This window comes from Xiphias gladius, chromosome 11 (genome assembly GCF_016859285.1).
Source record: "Xiphias gladius isolate SHS-SW01 ecotype Sanya breed wild chromosome 11, ASM1685928v1, whole genome shotgun sequence".
Classification (NCBI taxonomy): Eukaryota; Metazoa; Chordata; class Actinopteri; order Istiophoriformes; family Xiphiidae; genus Xiphias; species Xiphias gladius.
In genome coordinates this window covers 15,736,348-15,757,208 of record NC_053410.1, presented here as the reverse complement: position 1 = coordinate 15,757,208, position 20,861 = coordinate 15,736,348, and the positions used below count along the sequence as shown (strand labels likewise).

The following is a 20,861-nucleotide window of genomic DNA, read 5'->3' as shown; positions in this document are numbered from 1 at the left end:
CTACTAATTAGAACGCAAATATAGATGTCAACAGCCACCACTTAACCCGATTCATGTGAATTCTGCCTGTTGTAAATTTTGCTGTGAAATTCAATTTCTCCCACCAAGGATTTGTACACACCGAAGAAAAACTCTCAGCTTTATGATCCAGCCGGAGCCATAACCCAGCTGTGAAGTCCTCCACGGTACAATATAAAAATCTGTACAATAAATATCTGGCTCTTAGAAACAATCCGCTTGAATGTGTCTGTGACAAATGTAGTGTTGGCTTGTGTCTTTGTGAGACTGTAGCATGTTAGAATGAGTGACTATTGATTATTAACTGGCAAGGATTTAAGTGTTCTTGATCACACTCTTTATTAAATATAGACTAATGTTCTTCATCCTGAGAGGCACAGTGTTACTTAAATCAAGCAGGAGAAATTGTCTCTTATAAATCAGTGCTCAACAGTCTGTTTATGATCATGTGTGGACACAAACCCAACACACAGGTCAGTGGCTTTTGTGACGCGGGACGCTCTGTGGTGTGATTACTGCGAGGATAATCTTTAACACACATGGTGTCTCTAAGGGGAGATGTGGAAAGTTGGCTCGGAATAGCCAGCCTTCCTGAAGACACTGTAAGGTAGGCTGCTATTTTTATAAAGGCTTTACATTTTATTTTTAAAAAAAAGTCTTGGTGGCTACTTTTCTCTTGGTGCATAGTTGGATATAATGGACACGAGATGGGCTTGATGCCTTCCCTTACACCAGACGGGATTTGTTATATGTGTTAATTCTTTGCTGTTTTTGTGCAGGATGTCTTAGCATGATTCAGTTTCTATTATACACCAACAAGTGGTCGTTTGCTATAGGACTTGGTATAATCGGTCTGGCTATATAGCCAACAAAGCCTTCCATCATCCCTGGGTATGAAAGACTATGTCATGATTATTGCTTTCTGGGGTGATGATAATGTGCAATTCGCTCAGCACCAGAACTCTCTTGTTGTTACAGTCCAGTTGAATCCATGATGTAGAAATTGAAGACGGATGGAGGATGAAAATTGATTTAATCTGCTTCCTGTTTTCTTTCTCCCACTTTGTTTTCAGTATATATCTGAGAGCTTAAAACCTCTTTCATGCCATGCCGAAACCTGTACTCCATAAAGTACTGTTATTCACATCTGTTTCTTTCTCAGTACAAAAAAGAGAATAGTCTCTTTCTTTTATATGCAACGTTTTCCAGTGCAGAAACATCTTGTGACATTTGTACTGTTTGATTTTTATTTAATATTTCGAAGCAGTCATCATCTGCTTGGTCTCCAAAACCCTCATGTGAAAAATATATTGTTCTCGGGAGACAGCTTAAGAACTGGTGAAGAGACATCGTTTTTCCTGTCAAGGCATATCTGTTTGCCTGATCTAAAAAAAAGCATTGTCCATTTACAGAGTTTAATCTTGTAGAAAACATCCTAAAGTTTGTGAAGTTGTCTTTATTTGTCAGTAGCCTGGCAATTAGACTGAACTTTCATTCTGTGACACTTCATTATCCTACCTTACTTCACTGTACAAGACAAGCATATGGGCAGTGATTTCTGACGTTTGGGAAGATGTAAATCTGTGAATGCTGTTGTGATAGAAAAAAAACAACAAAAAAACATTTGATTTGAGTGTCAAATGCCAAACTCTGACACAGAGATTCCTGAGAATCCTCCATCCTGTGTACACTCTAAAACAAACAATTACATTAAAAGTAATCTCAAATTTTTTGTTATTCTGATACCAAAATAATGTATGAACTACAGAAAGATGTTATTATAGACGCTTCACATATCAGTGTTAGCTTGAAACCACACCCAACTTTTAATATCTATCTGATATCTTACAAAAAACTATTTTTCTTTTTCTCACAGATGTCAGATGAACTTTTTCAAGGTATCGTTTTTCTGTAAAATGTCAAATCTTCCTCTACTTACGTCACGTCTTTAACATTAAAGTTTCTACTCACCTGCATTGCTTTGATTCCTAAATGCAGGAAAGCCCCTGAAGACCAGTTCTTTAAATTGACACTCTGCAGCTGGTATTTGTCAAGATAAACTGTAGCTGCCGAGTTTCCTTGAAAGTAGAAATGTTAAAAGGCCGGTTAGGCTTAAGTGATTGACGCAGTTATCACTGACTGAAAAAGAAACATTGAGAAGGCACTTTTTCCTTGAAAAGACAAGTTGTTTTTCTGACAATAGACAGCAAATATAAATGATGAATTACATTTGTTACGGTGGTAAAAGGTTTCTCAACCTTACTTTGTGATATTATTAGGAATTGTTGCATTAAAATTAGTTCCATAACATATTTATTTAAGAGGTTCTTCATACAGTATACCCAGCCATGTGCTTTATGGTAGCAGACTTATTATAGAAATAATTTGCACTAATTTAGTGCTTTTGCAAAATTTGCTGTTTACATTATTTCTGAGCTTTGATGTCTTTAAAGCACAAATTTACAGCCATCTGAAAAGAATTTTCAGCCCAAATAACCACTAAAACCCTGAAATTATTTCGAATGAATTAAAAAAAATTTTCTACAGGATCATAAAGCTGCTACGTCAGAAAAAGAAAAATGGATCAGTATCATGTTATAACGTGAGAAGTTTATCGTTATAACAAGATGTTTTCATGTTATTACAACATACAAACTTATCACGTCATAACAAGAAACTTTTCCTGTTGATATAATTAACAGTTATCTTGTTATAACGTTTCACATTATAACGTGATCTCTTAGCCTATACTGTTATAACTCGAATGAGGAAATGGTGTGTGGAGCACAGATAAATTGAGGAATATGAGTCTTTTGCACAATTTAAATAAGTCCTGCCTCATGCTTTGGCTGAGACATGGTGAGATTCTGTTATTGTGCACAGTGCATGATACTGTGCTAGTTCACAACCTCAGTACAAATAGTATCACGGAGTCCACCTCTGCCCGAGACCAATTTATCTTGTTGTCACGTGAAACATTTCACGTTACAACAAGATAAATAGTATATTGCTATAACAAGAGACGTTTCTTGTTATGAAGTGATAAGTTTGTAAGTTGTAATAAGACAAAAGTATCTTGTTATAATGTGAAAACATCTTGTTATAACAATAAACTTTTAAAATGATAAGGTGATACTGATCTGTTTGTATTTTTCTGGAGAGGCACTACTAAACTGCTGTAATTTTCAGGTTTAAAAGTTCTATACTTCAAAAGTCAATCATTAATACCACTGCATTCCATGTTTGTCTGTATGTAAGAGGACCGTGAATAAATGATTAGAGGTAATACACCAAAAGGCATGTTAAATTTTAGCGGGTGGCAACTGATAGACATCAACCTTGAAGTCTGCTAGAAAAAAGGCTTTTTCAGGGCTGATCATGTGAGTCGCCTTCCTCCCCTGTGAGAGGGGTAGGGGTCTCTCATCACAGAGCAGTTTAGCGTAGTGAGATGGTTGAATGTTAGGACTTCATTGAGCCCCTCTATTGTTAACATCTGGGTTCAGAAGAATGGCTCTTTCTCTGGTAAATGTTGCCCTGGCTTAACAAGGGATTTTATTACACCATGCAGTTGACATTGGCAGCAGTGGCACGTCTGGCAATGGAAACCCCTCAACTGTTTAGGTCACAGAAGATCAATCAAAGCAGCATGTTTCCCTGAAGCCCTCAGCTCTCACTAGAACAGGGAGGTGAATGTGCATCTAATCTTGTTGTTGAATCAAGATAAAAACGTCAGCTGTAAGGCTTTTTAGTGAGTACTGTTTTAAATGCTTCCACAGTGAAGAAAGCACTCAGTACTCAGCCTGTTAATAAATCATTTGTGCAGACTCTTCTTTCCTTATTGTTCCCTTTTCCTGTCCTGCACCTGCATTCCCTTTTTTGGATGCACATTTTATATCTTTTCTCAAAATGCTTCCACAAGAATTGCCAGTCCAAAGTAGAGCATTAATCTTCCATATCGCTCCATTTGCCACTTTGCTTCACACCATTTCCTCTCTCTCACTCTCTATCCCCCCCATCCCTCTCTGTTTTGATCCCTTCCCTGCTAGGGATGTGGCTGCCATGGCAACAGCTGAATCATCCTCCACCCTCTGCAGGCGTCCTCTAATTCCATCACCCGGGCCTGCATTAGCATATTGATTTAACGCTTCAGTTTGCTATATTAGCCGCAGCAGTCTGTGCAGGTTAGTCAAGGAGGATACGGAGGTGCAGTGGGCTGAACAGCAGCCATTCGGATGGGTAACGTACCCACTACAGTGAAGCACTGCTTGAGCTATGAGCAACTCATCCAGGACTACCCATGGCTGAGACGCTGGCTGCAGGAGGAGAAGGTGGGCGTCGTCGTTTTTTGTTTCTAATCTGCTGCACATGCTCTGCCACATGACTCTCTCATGACAGAGAGGCTGCACAGCAGCCAGCCAGTGATGACAGCGTGGATGCTGCGTGCTGCTTATGTAATGGTCCTCTTCAGCTGAAATTCTGCTCTACTTACATACTACTGTGTTTTTAAGGATGCATGGGATTCTCTCTGAATAAGAATGGTAAATTGCTTTTTATCTTTCTGAATTGACTGTATGTGACAATAGATGCAGACTTCTGTTTCTTCTTACTCCAGTAGGCAGGATTATCTGATAATGATTTAAAAAGAAAAATTTGTTTCGTCCAAGTGAAGTAACAGACTGCCAAGAATCGTTCTTTAAAATCAGATACTACTCACTGATCAAATGCTAAGTTTATATTAATTAATCAGTTAAGAAGCATCTATAGTATGTAGCTTTTTAGCCTCTTGTAGCTCATTGTTTTGGTTTTGAGGCCTGCACATTTCTCGAACAGTTGAGTCTGAGCTGTTCTGATCAACCTCTGGAGGCTTCCTTTTCAACTGTTACCCTCAAAGAATCAGCAATACCACAGTACTGTTCATCCTAGTCCTAAAAGGACTGAAACGATTAGTTGATAATTCAATTAGTCGATTGACAGAAAAATAATTGACAACTATTTTGATCATTGATTAATTGTCTGAGTCATTTTTCTCTTTTTTCAGCCTATCAAATGTGAGGATTTTCTGCTTTTCTTTGACATAAATCACAGTAACCTAAATCTGTTTCAGTTTTGGCCAAATTGAGGCATCACCTTTGTCTCAGGGGAATAAAAAAGGTCCTTTTGTTACTATTTTTGACATTTAAGAGACTAACGATTGATCGATTAATTGCAAAAAATCATCAGATTACTAAAAATAATCATTAGTTGCAACCCTATATTGTTACTTTTACTGTAGCGTTTGGTATATTAGTCTATGACGATACAATACATTTTCTAAACAGATGTTGTTTTTTCCCATTTTTTCACATTTCCTGCCCCATTAGCTGTTAGCAATAACAGTGGTAAGCTGCCAAATCTGTTAGCATGTTTGTTTTCTCTGCTACCTAATGAACGAAAGCTGATGAGAAAGTGAGGCGGTTTTTAGTCAGGTACCTGGTGTTTTTATTGAATGTCACTATCACTCAGTTTCAGAAGTTAGCTAATGTTATATAAATTGTGTAATATTGAATCCCTGTTGAGGTTTTACATTTAAGCTCATCCAGAGCTTTTTCTCTAGAAGTATGAGCTCCAGAACAAAAAAATACCCTGATCCTCAGAATATCCTTTGTGGTTTACGTGGTGTTACCCTTAGCTTCTTTCCCAGCTGTTTCTCTATGAAACATCTCCTTAGTTTGCATCCCAATGACCTGACAAGCTTAGGTATGTTTTCGTTATCAGGTTTCATCTGGCTTTGAGGTAGAGAGTCGTTAGAAATGACATGTCCTGGAGCATCCCACACCAAAAGGATGACTGAGTGCTTGCGTTCAGTATCCTGTTGAATGCTGTTCCTCTCCTTATTCTATTTTCTTTTTCTCTTTGATATTTTTCCAGACCATTACAGGACATGAGTATCCAGAGTTTGTTAAAATTGTTGAGGTTGGGCCGAGAGATGGACTTCAAAATGAAAAGGTATACCCTGTCATTTCAGTAAGGAATCTCATTTATATGCGCCCTTGATTTGTATTACTATACACGATCACCCCTGGAACCCCCCATTTTTTTCTATATATGTCATACTTAAAACAATCTATAACATATGGTTTGTGTGCCATAATTGCCAGGAGCATATGTTTCACATTTTCTTTGAAATTGAATAGGAAAGATGACACGACTCCTGGCTTAGTTTACTCTGATTAGCATGTCACAGCTTTATCATTTCCTTATTGCGCGCCAGTAGTTATACATATATATATATATATTTTGAGAAATCCATAATTATCGAGCAAGTGCAAGATTCAGCATGTGAATAAAGGTGTCAATGTGATTGGCAAGCAGCATATTAAAATAAATAAATAAATAAATAAAATCTACCAAATATCTGCTTGTTGTATCTTCCATCTTGAGTGGAATCAAGTCCAGAAAGAGCTGTTTCAGTTTCATTGTTCCCCCAGGAAATTGTTCCGACAGGGGTGAAAATCCAGCTGATAGACATGCTCTCACGAACAGGCCTGCCTGTGATCGAGGCCACCAGCTTTGTCTCTTCAAAGTGGGTACCGCAGGTAATTACTCTTCTTTGTGTTGGCAAAAGGGTGCTGAGTGATTTATTAGGCTCTCTTCCTTGTCTGCATAACTACTGAGGAAAATCTGCTTCTCTGGCATCCTTGTAAAGAAAATTTGGAAAGACTATTTTAAGATATTCACCATGAACTGTTCCATTATTTACTTCCTGAAAAAGAGCAAATGGCAACATGTTTTGTCAATACTAAGAAATGCGACATAAAAAATGAATTCTGCTGCTGATCGTCTGCTGCATACAAGCATCCGAAAACATTTGTGCAGGTTGATGTATTCTCAGGAACATGTTCAGATGATGTTAAAGGTTTATTTTTCTACATCATATGCCACCCCCTTCATTTAGATGGCAGACCACACTGACGTACTCAGAGGAATCCAGAGAGCACCTCACGTTCGGTACCCTGTTTTGACGCCTAACATGCAGGGTTTCCAGGACGCTGTAAGCATTAATTTTCAATTCAGTCTGATGATCTCTGCTATAAACCATAGCTGTTTACTCATGATTGCCGATTTGAGTTAACTGTTTGCACTACATTCTTTTTCGCCCGATAATTACTGCACTTATGTAATTGTAACCTCAACAAAGTGTTCAAAGCGGTTTCACAAGTTGCTGTTTTTTTTTTTTCTTTCCTGTTTTAAGGTTGCAGCTGGTGCTACTGAAGTGGCAGTGTTTGGGTCAGCATCTGAAACCTTCAATAAAAAGAATATTAACTGCTCTATTGATGAAAGCATGGTGAGATTTGAGGAAGTCATTAACACTGCCAAAGAGCAACAAATTCCAGTCCGCGGGTTAGTAATGGCTATATATTAATTGTTACTTACAATGAGTGGAAACACTTTCTGATTTTACTCTGAATATCACATTTATTCTTTTACTCCAAATGAAAACAAAACAGTTGAAAATACTGTTTCTGTATGTAGGAGAAAAACACACAATTCAGTAATGATACCTTTATAGCAAAGTTCCAGATGTTCACCAGGCTGTATCTATGCATTAGAAAACCACAAGTCCAGATGGACATTAGAGCAAACCAGACAGGGTAAGTTACTGAACATAGCTGTGCCTTTTGTCAAACATGGAAAAGTAATGTTTTCTTAGATTAGATGAACCTTTTCATCCAAAACAGACAAACACATTACAACAAGAGTGGATTAGTGTAAACACTGTCTCTTTCTAAGAGCCAAATAATGTTTAATAATTTACAAATGGCAAAGAATTGAGGTTTGGATTGCCATCAATACCTAATCACCGATCTGTGCACCAAATCTCGTGCAAAATTTTTTTTGTGTTCCTTTGAGATGTCTCGCTGATAAACAGATGAATAGCCAAAATAAAAAGCCCAAAAAACATCAGAATCAACAGCAATGTTCTTATCCTTATCCTTATTTAAACTGAGCGAGTCCATCTAACACCAACAGGCAAAAGTGAAATATTTGGCTTTTCAGACTGGTGATTTTTATTTCAGTGAATGTGGCCTACATACAGTATAAATCTGTTACCAGGAATACAAAAAACACAATAATAAAATAATCAGCAGCTTGAAGTTCTCCACGTTACAGGAATTGCTACTCCATCCACAGCAGTTGTTTAGTTTTTATGGTTAGTCAATACCATCACATGCTATCAATTGTTACAGAAACCCATTCGAGTTCTCACAGATGTTGTCCTCTTTCAGATATGTTTCTTGTGCCCTCGGATGCCCCTACGAGGGACACATTGAACCTTCCAAAGTTGCTGAGGTGAGATTAGCTTTGGACATTCCTATTACGCCTTCATGTTTACTGAGACATTCAGTTGAGAAAGTGTTGCTGAATGCTCATTTTGAAATATTATAACCACACAACGTTCACTACACTCAGGTCTTGTAGACATATACTGTAGACTGGAAGCTTACGTCGTTCAAGGTTAGGTAACTGTTACTGCCAGTTTTCTTCATGCATCTTCATGCATTTTTTTCTCATTTTATATGCACAATGAATTTATGATGTGATGCTCATTTCATCAAACTACAGGAGAGCAGGCTCTTATCTCAACAGCACGTATAATTGTCTGGTAATGAGGTGGTGTTTTTTTCTAGCAGGAATAAACTTCTGTTAGGATTTTGAAACTAATGTTTAACACTAAAAATCCACTACTGCCGCAGGTTCTTCATACTACCTACTGTAACTGCAGACTGAACTGTCTTTATCGATGAAATATAACATCTTCCTTTTAATGAGAGAATCGTTGCCACATTTTTACTATTCTCTAGGTGGCAAAGAGGTTATTCGAAATGGGCTGCTGTGAGATTTCCTTGGGGGACACCATCGGTGTTGGTAATCCAGGTTCCATGTTTAAGATGCTGCAGAGTGTGATGAAGGAGGTGCCCACCAGCGCTCTAGCAGTTCATTGCCATGACACCTACGGGCAAGCACTGCCCAACATCCTAACTGCACTTCAGGTAAGAACTCATACAATATACCCACTCTTCCCACAAACTATTACTTATACTATCACTCCTGACCATAATGATTGATTATGTTATGATCATTAGTATTATATGAGTTTTATAACTATTAGTAGAAGAGAAAGTAGAGCTAGTAGTAGAAGTAGTGGGAAAACAGGCTCTATTGATTTAGTTAAGACTTTCAACAAACTAGAACTTACTTTTAATTGTTTTCGACAACAAAAATAAGACATTAGCCAAACCGTCTATTAAAACATTTACTGCATTTTGCCTAACTGCATCAACTTGTTCAACTTGACCCTCCGTACTTTCATAGGTTTAGCAGTTCTATGACGTAAAGGATGATTGTAAAGCTAAGATGAACCCATCCAAAAATGTCCAATATAAATTATTTCAAACTTCACGGATACACCCCATGAGATGGACAGTTTGATTTACAAGAGGATCATTAGACACAAAAGACATAAACATAAACATTAACAGTTAGAGCAAAAGAGAAAAACAAGGGCCAAAAGAAAATACAAGCAGACACACAAACAAACCAGCTCTCCCTGGACCCCAAACCCAAAATTATGGTTAATATATAATCCATCCATTTTTCTAAAAGAAATTGTGGTAAGGGTTTACAAGTGCTTTTCTCTCTGGCAAGACTGTGCATTTATGGAAGTCCTTTAATGAAGGGGAACCGCTCCAAGGCTGCTCCAGAAGTTGGGTGGAGGGACCGGTGAATTCTGGGAAAACGACGAGGAAAGAGCAAGAAAGTTTGAAAAAAGTCCCATGCCTTTCTGAGGAAAAGGAAGACGTGAGCTCTGATAATTCTGGGAGGATAGGTGTGAGTCATGCTTCTCATTCATACATCTTTATGAGAAGAAAAGTATGAAAAAAAGCATCTTGATCTTTGCGTTAGAGATGTGAAAAGTGGCAATACTTTATCTTGCGGAGGCTTATAGAGGGCTTACAAATACTGGCATGATTAGAAGAGGAGGCACATTTACCTCAGAGTTGGAAGTGCAGATTTTCCTCTGTAATGCATCATCCTCTTGATCCTCACATCCTCTCATGTTAAATTATCTGGCAGCTTTTCCCTCTGGTTTCCACGTGGTTTGGCAAGGATTCTTTGGGCATCTAGTCCTGCACATGGGCATCCTTCTCCTTATGATGGATAGAAATATTCTTGTGGAGAACCGCAGGCCGTCTATGGATAAATGCCCAGCCTTTGCATACATCAGTGTTGTTAGTCATGATGACATGAAGAGGAGCAGCCAGATGTGGAAGCAAAGTCGGGCTGGTGATTCTTGTTCCAGGATATCTTTCAACTTCCTTAGGTAACTGCCAACATTGTAGAGATCATAAGTCTTTTCCGAGACTTTAAATCATTTTTCCTGCTGGGGATAATCATATGTTAAGTTGCTCCCAATCCATCTTTTTAGACAATTTTCAAGGCACAAGTTGCAGTACATTTAAAAACAGCATCTTTTCTTCATTTTTATAATGAGCAGTGGAAAGTAGTGTTTATTTTTCACTGGAATCAGGCAAAAGGAAATTAAAGTCACATCAATTAGGCCAATTATTTTGGCCATTTAAGGTTGTTTGAAATCAAATTAAAGTATTTTAGAGCTTCTATGATCTAGATCTTATATAAATAATATAATATATATCAAAAATACTGTTGACATCTCCTCTTAAACAAATGTTGTCATTTTGAGTATGGACCTGAAGAGTAAAACAATGTGTGGCTGCCAAAATGTTTATGAAACTCACTGTAAACCGGAATCTGCCCTGAGCTTTAATGACGATGTGTCAGTTTACGGCATTATGAATGTATCCTCTGTTCGGCGAGTTTTGAGAAGGCCCGAAACAAATGTGTAGGTTACAATGGGACACACAGAAAACCAGGACCCATCAGTCAACAAGGAAGAGGGGCATTAAGAAACATGAGCTGAGCCTCCCCACAAAGTAAGATGATTCACAAACTGCCCAATGACACAAAAATCCCAGAATCTTGTTGAACAGAAGATATTTCCAAAGTGCCTTCCCATCACAGTAAACATGCATTGTAGTGAAGAAAAAAAACCTTCATTAACTGTTACAGTAATATACTCTAATATACACAGCTCACAAAAATTTAATTAGGTTATAAAGCCCTTTCGAAGGGCTCTCGTCGCCCGTAGCGAGTGTAAAACTGACATAAATCCAGACATAAAACAGAGGTAATGCAGATATGGCTGTATCATTTCTCTGGAGCATAATGTCATTGAAGATGAGGAAGCTCATTGGGGGCTGGGCGGGTCAACAGATGTGAGGGGGTCAGCACAAAGGCTCACCTATTCACTGTCTGTTGGACAAAGCAACCGAGCGCTAGGTGGATAGAAGGGCCCTGGGGGGCTTCTAACTCATCTGTCGCTTGGCTGTTGAACTCTGACAATGCTGTGCTTAAAGGCCAGTGGAAAATGATCCCTTCATTCACTCGCTGCTGAGCACGCAATGAACAGCACCGCAGCTGCAGACCCAACTTGAGAAACTCCGGTAGCCCTTTATTTCCACAGAACTGTTAATATCTTGTGCGCTGAAGATAATTATGCCTTGTGACTTTTAGTTTGCGTAAGTTACTGCATAATTACCGCGGTAACGTCATAGATGTGCAGCACTGTTGCACAGTATCACCCAAGAATAAAAAGGACCTAGTTTTATGACCAGGAAACAAATAATTAACAAGAGTTACAAACCCACTAAAGACAAAGCACCTTAATGTTAATACTGGGAAATACAGTAACTAGTTATTTGCTGTACCTGGAAGATTTTCACTTACAACACACAATTATTTCCTGATATTTTATTTTTTTAAATAGACAAAAGTAGGCCAGTTATTACTTCTAACTCCGTTCCTGTCTACGACATAAAATCTGCATGCTTAAGTAGCATTAATAAATAAATAGTAATATAATTAACTCATAAATTAAATTAATAATGTTTATGAGAGTTATAAAACAAGAATACATGACATTGTATTAAGACTTCCAACTATACTTCCAATTTCTATTTAAATAACTGATTAACTGACATTAACAAATAGTTATTGCACCTGACCCTTTTTCAGTGTAATCCTCAAAAAAGCATGATTTTTAGTCAACTCTTTCAAGGCACAAAACACAGCAGAGCATTTATTTGTGGGAAATTATGGTTTAATTTAAAATGTAACACTGTGCTGAAGTAAAGCTCACCAATGTCCATGTGTAAAGTAGCAAATATTTTTAAAGTTAGCTTTGATTTTGGACAGCGGAGTGAAAAAGCTCAGAGGGACAGTGAAATTCCTCTGTGGATCATACTCACAATGATTCATCACAGCTGCCCCGTGGCCACAGAAAGTAATAGCAGCCGGGAATATTTAGCCTACCATTTGCTCACCCATAAACAAGATGGAAATGAAAGATTTTATCATAGTTTTTCATTACTGTGTGCCAGACGTCCACACCACCAACTGGGAGAGAAATGAATTCCCCCAGCGCTGTCAGCCTTGAGTCACCTCTTTTGTTCCTGATAAAGACATTCCTCAGTCTTTGTACCTTTTCTTTTTTTTTCTTCTTTCTTCTTTTTTTCATGAGGTCTGGGGGGCTTTGTTACAAACCTACTCCTGGCAGGTCACACAATGACAATGTATATACTTAGATTTCACAGGCTTGGCAAGGAAAATTATTTATTCTTACCCACGATTTTGTTGTATTATGTACTGCTGCAGCTGGGGAATACAGCACAACCTGTTTGTGCTCACACTTGAGCTCTCCACTAACAATAACATTCATCTGCAGTATTTTCTTTGGTCTCTGTCCATGAGGCACTGTTCAGCCATGCGTCCTTATGTTGGCCTCATTTGCAGATATTGATATGACAATGTTATTACTGACATTTATAATATTGGCATATTATGACCATGGTGTTCTTCACCATCGCTATCATCATGATCATCACTGTCGACATCATCATCATTGTCATTGTCACTCTTCAGTAGTGAAGTGCTGTTTTCAGAGGAAAACCCCACATGATCACAGCCATTAATAAATAATTACCCACTCTCTACCTTAAATTAAAATTATGGAATCATATTCTATCGAATCACAAAATAATATTAATAGTAAATAATACATTTTATAGATACTAAAAGATGGTAAGTAAAAACAAAACATTAAAAGTGGTTTTACTTTCTTTTAGTACAGTATACAGTTATATATAATCACATCATGTTGTGCACTAAATTTCATGATTAAACTTTTTTCATTTATTTATCAGGGACAACTCAAATTAATTGACATTAATATGATGTGAACGTCTCAGTATTGGTCAGAAGGCTAATTTTCACCTGCAGCTCCTGGGTGAGTTGATGTTACACATGAAAAGAAACAAACAAGCCTTAAAAAAATAAAATAAAATAAAAAACCCGACAGAACAGCATCAAAGCACATGTAAGAGGATAAAGCATAAATAGAAGGAAATATAATGTAAAAACCATTACAGATCAGATGCAGTATCACATTCAGAACTTTACAATAACCGACAAGAATGAACAAAAAAATCATCTTTCAAGTAAATGCTAAGGATGCCTGACGCATACACACAGCTTTCTGGTCTTTTTTATTGTAATAAATTAAAACACGTTAACGGTTGTAACAGTTATGTTTAATGTGCCAGTTAGTAGTTTTTGTACTATTTTTTTATGGATTGTCTCTGTAGATTTACTTTCTATAGTTTTGGCAGCTCCGACCAAATACATTCACTTTTTTGGGTGATAAAGTTAAATATGGTTTTATTTCCCTCTTACTGACCACACGGCTTTCACCCAGGCGTAAAGACATAAAATTGAAGAGTTTTAAAGCAGCAGGATTTTAAATTAGGATCAGAATTTTTGCTATATTAAGACCATTTGTATTGTCTATATCCTAGCTACCCTCCAATATCTGGGCTTTGCTCTCCATGTGGCAAACTTATTTATATGTTCCTGAAAAGAGGTCATATAAGTGTCAGCAGTATATCTGTGACAGTTTTCCTTCAGCTTCCCAGTTTATGTAGCAGTGGTTAAAGCATCACTGCTTCATATCCCTCACTGAACACACACTCTGTCTTTCTCTCTCGCCCTCTCTCTCTCTGACGCAGTTATAAAACCAAAATGGGAGCATGTCCATCTTCAGCCTCGTCCACTCAGCGTGTAGAATGTCAACAAGCTTATCCCAAATCATGCAAGTTTGAAAATGCACTGTGTCGTTACCCAGGAATGTATTGTTTTTATATAGCCACAGCGCACTGGATATGGCTTTTTCACACTGAGTGAACATCTGGTTTCTGGGCAGTGTGAACTTAACTGAGCATTGGCAAGCTCGAGCTGCTGACCACCAATCCCTGCGCGATAACGGTCCAGAGGAACGGGGCACGCTGCTGAAGGGTCTGTTTTGTTCCTCTTGGAAACAGTATGCTGAAGACCCCTGGCCTTACACGGTTAGCAGCTGAAAGCGAGAGGATTGGCATGGTAGATTACAACTCTGTGTTTATACTACAAAAATTTTGCCTAGTACAATATCCTGCTCTGGCTTTAACCAAGGTCTGGAAATCTCGTGCACTGCACACACCGGAGTAGATCTCCTCCTCCTTCTACCCCACCTCCTCGTCTTCCCTTGCCAATACAAACAGCAATTACGGCTGGCTCAGACAGCCCCTGAAAGAAGTAGGTTCTTGTCTGGAGAAAAAGCAACCAATTAGCAGCATTGTTCTAAAAAAAAAGGCAATAGAGATTCTTTCAATTTAGCTTGCTATGTCCTGCTCCATGGGGTGAAAGTCCCTCACGTCCCAGTGCCACTGAGAGGATCAGCGTGTTAATTTTGTCTCACTGAGGGATCCTCTGAAATCTGGCTCTGCCACGGAAGCTGGAAAACATCTTCGATATTCTCATGACGATCCCAGGGACATGTGGAAAACATCCCGAGACCTTAGTCCGTAATGACTCTGAAAAACTGAAGGTCTGGCTTCTTCATTTTTTGGTGTGAAAACAAAGGTTGTACTTGTGGTTAGGCTCTACACTTACATGGCAAGCACCATGTCTTTATGTAATATCTGCGTTCAGAGAAATTTGAAAGTATATCTCAAATGAAGAACTTGCCCTGGGATGTCAAAATTAGTTTAAACAAAGCAGCAAACTAAGATTTCCTGAGGAGCATTTTAACATGTTTGGTAAGCTGCTCAAAAAAAAAAAAAAAAAAAACAGAAACCCTTCATAAATTTTCATATTGAGATTAGATTTGATACTGTAGTCAGAAAAAAACAAACAAAGAAAAAAAGAAACAGAAATAAATGTTTTCCTTCAAATATTGATTGTAAGCAGCTAATGACCCTTACATCCTAAGTACATCTGCGAAATAATTAATGACGTTAATGATTATTTGTAGTAACTGCACATTTGAGTAGTAATGTTACAATCCCGGTATTGTTGGCATAGGGTAAAAGGACACCATCCAGCCAAGGAAAAAATGTCTTCTCAGTGTGGCAAGAAAGTGAATCCCCATGGTTAAGGGCAGAGTAGTGCTGTAAAAACATGAGTAACCGGGAGAATCAGGAACATATGAAATGTTCTGTTCAGCATTTATAATGTTCCTCTCATAGGAACAAGGCCATAATTATGTGGGGCTGGTGGTTTGAGCTGACAAAGAGGATGACTAAGCCATACTGTGGGACATTCTGTGCCCACTCATCTTCAAGACATAAGCCCACAGTTCTCCTAAACAGCTGTAAAACACGACCGCAGGCCTGGCAGGGCACGCTGCAGCGGGTAGAACAATTCAACAGAACAAGGATCTTTGTTTCTGGATTTTACCTGAGGTGAAGCCCGTGTGGACGTGCTCAATGTCTCTGTTGTGTGTCCTTGCAGATGGGGGTCTGTGTGGTGGATTCTGCAGTAGCTGGCCTGGGAGGCTGCCCGTACGCTCAGGGTTCGTCTGGCAATGTTTCCACAGAGGATGTCCTCTACATGCTCCATGGCATGGGTATCGAAACAGTAAGTATGTCTCCGCAGTGCATGTTGACAGACCTGTTGTATTTTATATCTTTACAATCCCAACACATCAGCCACACTCATACAATCTTTCTGAGCTCATTAACATAAACAGATCACTGTGCAAACATACTGCTCTGCAAATGTTTATTTTATAATATCAGTGGTTTTACACAACTTTGCACAGGCCCACGGTGTTGAATGCACCTTCTCAGGAACAATTTATTTAACAATTCCTACCCCTGCTGGTGGAATATTTTCACTGCAGCTTAGTTTTCTGTCACCTGTTGCACACTTCCAGGAGCAGCGTGCCTTTACGGTTGCACTTTTTGTTCATCTGACCCACATTACATCACTTTGTAGACACTGCACTTTTACTGATACTACAATTTTTTTTTTTTTTTTTTTTCAGGGTGTGAACCTCGCTGAAGTCATAGAGGCCGGTGACTTTATCTGCAACGCTTTATGTCGCAAGACCAACTCCAAGGTTGGCCAGGCCAGAGGCAGGACACTGTGATGTGTTTCTGTAAAGGAGTGCGTTTAAATAATTTGACTCTTTTCCCTTTAAGTGCTTCCCCTGTTGTTGCTGCCTTTAAATGTGTTGCCTATGCTGCTGTATTTGAAGTACATGGTTCCTCGTTTTAAACTGTCTGAGTTATCCAATAGAGCTCTCTCTCTCAAGAATAATCACAAAATTTCACCATTGGTGTTCCAAAACCAACTCTTTCAAATTTAGTTTCCTATTTTTCAGTTCATTTCCACATTTGGGAGATTTTTCAGACTTGAAGTACCATTGTGATCTTCCTAATTATCTAAATTTTTAGGTGATATTCTGGTTGGCTTATTTTCTGCTCATTATGTTTGGACATTATGAAAGAGCAAGGAAAGATCAAACCGGCTTGAAAATGACTAGAGGGAAACAACTGACTCTATCAAGATGAGGATTTTTCTGCGATAGAGGTCTAGATTGATGACTTGATGAGTTACGAATACATACTGGCCTTTTTACAGGCTGAATTATCCACTCCTGTTTTAAAGCTCTCTCACATTTATTTCACTCTGACAAATAAACCCATTAATGGTCAGTCACTTTTATTACTTTGCATTGTTCAGTGGCCTTATAAAATAAAAGTAACAGAATAAGAATTGAATTGCTGGTCTGCTATGGCTATTTGCTGAATTACTATCCCCGCAGGTGTTTCGTTTGAATAAGTAGAGAAGATATATTGCAAAACGAAAAAGCTCCTACCTGCTTTTTTAATATGAAAATCTCCTTATGCAGTAGACTTGTCAGAAGACCTTTTCATCTTTTCCTCCCCAGTCAGATTCAGTATGAATAGCATTTAAAAAGCATAAATAAACATTTAAAAGCAGCCTCTAAGGGGTTTTTATCGTCAGGTTTGCCAAAGATCATTTAACAAGTGCCCCTTGATTGTTTTTTGCCATTAAAAAAACTTTTACCATGACATAAGCTACCGTCTGTGTGAAAGTCAAATGTGGTTGCATGTCACCTGTGTCTCTCCTGTCTGTTTACATCTTACTGTGCTATCTGTAAAACACAATACAACAGAAACATTACAAATTGAATGTGGGACTGAATTTTAACTTTTATCTAGAGCAAGATGACAAGAAAAAATACCATATATACTGTACTTCAGAAAAAAATGAGAATCAGTTCAAAGTTAACTGTTTTTGTGTTCACATATGCTGGTTTCAGATAATCTAAATAAAGAAAGAAGAACCAAAAACACATCTGTTGTGGATGTCCCTATCCTCGTTCTCAGGACTCAGGCTGCCTCTGGTTTTCTATGCAGTGAGTTCATTGTAATTAATAATTCATTGTATTCACCTTATGTCCCAGTAGTAAATCAGTATACTTAGAATGCCAGAGTGAAAGCCAACTGGACTGTAAAAAAAACCTCATGAACAAATTTAGCAGATAATTGGCACATTTGCATAAATGTATTAAAATGTACTAATTGCCTATTCACAATGGCCCATCTTAATCACATAGGCAAACAGTTGTCCATCCAAAAATTACGCATTCAAGTGGAGTCACACATGCTCAGGGGCAAGTTTTGTCTCTGTTTACAAAGTTCTGCTTGTAGGCAAATCAGATGACAGCAGTCCGATAATGAGCAAACTTGGGGTTAAAACTTTGGAAGATGAAATAACAAATCTTCAACAGGATGACGTTTTACTTGTGTTGCAGTAAAAATCTGCCACAGTTTTATATAAGAACCTGCAACATATTTACTTTTCTCAGATGCTGATTGCTATGGTATATGCAATAGTGATTCGTTGTCATTTAATCAATATATGCTTCCTTTCTGCTGGGAAGGTTTTTTAAACGGTCATGCACTTTTGTCTGGTTCTTTTTAGAGGTTGGAGAATAACATTTTGACACAATATTTCTCACAGGGAGGTTCTGACTCAAACTAGGATGGAAATGAAGAATCTAAAAATTACAGGAGGTGTGTTGACCTGTTGGCTAAGGCTGTTTAACTTTCCCTCTTACTGAAGCTAGTTTAACATTTAAGCATTCTAACATATGCTGCTAGCACTGAGCACAAAGTACACTTGAGCCTTATGGGAAAAACATTAGTTTTGCAAGTATTAGATCACACTGTAAACCAAAGTATTGGAAAAATGATAAATATGACCTGATGATGGTGCAATGTGAAAGGTATGTGGGACAACCAACGTTAATTTCATCCTGAGAGGTACACGATTATATGTACCAAATTCTGTCGCCAACCCATCCAGTAGATTTTGAAATTTTTGAATAAGTGAAAACTGCTGGTGGCGCTACAGTCTTGGGGGGCCTAATCTTGGCATTGTGCCTACCAGCCAAAAGGCCAAGAGCCATCACACAAAATTACGTGATGCAGGGTCATGGTGAGGGTGAGCATCACACACAGGCACTTAGACAAGCCATTTTTTGAACAGTAACCTGACCTCTCAGGGCAGGAGTGTCAGAGCACAAAGCCCTGAGTGACTTTGAGAGTGAGAAAGTCCTGGGAGAAGAGCAGGTTCACCTTCTCGGACCAGGGGTCAAAAATGGACAAGATAAGAAAGAAGTTACAAAAAAATCGTTCCTTGATCACCAGAATATCAAAATGCTTAAGCAGGCTGTCTAGAGCACAACAAGGACTCTCATAAAACAAAGAGCACTTGATGTGAAAAATAGAAGGGGAAATCTAGAGCAAAGTGAACACCCCCCCCCCCAGCCCATTTCACCTTCCAGCTATTCCTCTCCAGCATTCACAACCTCCTCCCTCGTTTTCTTGGTCGACTCAGTGTTTAGCACTGTGGCCTCACATGAGGAATGTTCCGGTTTCCAACCAATGGGGGTCATTCTGTGTGCAGTTAGCATGTGTTAGCATGTGGTCACGCCCTCGCCCATGTCTGTGTGGGTTTCTTCTGGTGCGGCTTCCTCCCCGCTACTCCTCTCATAAATATTTATATTAGTTCATGAGCATGATCATGACAGTTGTTTTTTTTTTATTCGTACATAATACAAATAAATAATTCCTGATACTGTTTATGTACGTTTTCAGTGATTTCACCAGTGCCTCCCTCTGATAGCACCCTTTTTTGTGCTTGTAGGCACTTACCGAAAGGATGAGAAGCTCTTCATCAAGGTTTAAAACAGAATAGCAATATGCAAATCAAAAGTAGGTTTTATGTAAAAATTTTTACACAAGAAAGGCACTTCAGCGACAGGTGACTGCTGAATGTCATAAAACTGTCTGCAGGAGCCTGGGTGGCTGAAACTTTTCTCCAGCAGAATGAAAATAAATCCAGAGTCCTACTATTCGGACCGCAGCATTTAACCTCCCTGCTTGCCCCTCACCTGGGCACCTTGTTTGCTTTTGTCAAGTCATGCAAAAATAAGCTTTTGATTCTGCTATGAAGTTTGATCAACTCAATCATCAAACAAAATAAATCAGATAGTTGAATCAGGTTGAATCAGCTCCAAAGTCTACACAGTTTCTCTGTATCTTTGACCTGGAGAAAGTCGTCCATGCCTTCACATCCACCTGCCTCGATTACTCCAACTCTTTATTTTTTTTTCATCACCCACAGATCTCCACATACCATCTCCAAATAGTTCACGATGCTGAAGCAAGCTTTAACAAGGTCAAAAAAGAGGGACCATATTAAACTGCTGTACTGTTGGAGACCTGACAGTGTAACAGTCTCTGTCTCTAGATCCAGGACTAAATGCTTTCTCAATAGCTGCCTCCTGCCATTTTTCTCACTTTGATTTCTCACATTGATGCTTTTTAGATTAAATTAGTACCTGGTGTTAAATTGTGTCCAACCCAATATGCTCCTGTATTTTTGTCTGACGCCTTCAATCACTGACTGTTTCCCATACTGTATACAGTATATGATTGTACTATGTCATTTTTTAATTGAATTTTCTCGTCACATTTCTTTCGTTCTGAATTCTATATGTGCTGCGGCTCTGATGCATACAGAGTGCTATAAAAATGTAGCTGAGTTTACTCATTTACTGTAACTGTCACAGATCATGAGCATCAGCATTCATTGTTTATCTTTTACTAGCAACAAAAGACTCCATCCTGATCTTGGCGTCTAAATCAGCCGGTTGAAGGGATAAACTACAGACTATTCCTTTAAAAGCGGTTTTCTTTGTCTGTGGAGCAAAATACAGCATGCCACCTCAGAAATTATACAGCATTTTGATCACACTGTGAGACTTGAAGATGTTCAGAGTGAAGTTTATTTTCGGGTAAAGTGGAAGC

General features: G+C 38.5%; 1 protein-coding gene across 7 annotated transcripts; it reads left to right on the top strand.

The window, feature by feature from the left end:
- The first annotated feature begins 4,250 nt into the window (after positions 1–4,250).
- Positions 4,251–16,603, top strand: hmgcll1 (3-hydroxymethyl-3-methylglutaryl-CoA lyase-like 1). 7 transcript variants are annotated; one of them, XM_040138421.1, is made up of 10 exons: positions 4,251–4,358; positions 4,427–4,447; positions 5,926–6,003; positions 6,486–6,593; positions 6,953–7,048; positions 7,250–7,398; positions 8,286–8,349; positions 8,862–9,050; positions 15,964–16,089; positions 16,499–16,603. In XM_040138421.1, exons 1-10 carry the CDS (start codon positions 4,251–4,253, stop codon positions 16,601–16,603), a joined length of 1,044 nt encoding a protein of 347 aa, XP_039994355.1. The 7 variants fall into 7 exon arrangements, with proteins under 7 accessions (XP_039994355.1, XP_039994358.1, XP_039994354.1 ...); XM_040138424.1 differs by lacking the exon at positions 4,427–4,447 and having other exon boundaries at positions 4,251–4,346; positions 7,250–7,284; XM_040138420.1 differs by lacking the exon at positions 4,427–4,447 and having other exon boundaries at positions 4,251–4,346.
- Positions 16,604–20,861: the final 4,258 nt, after the last annotated feature.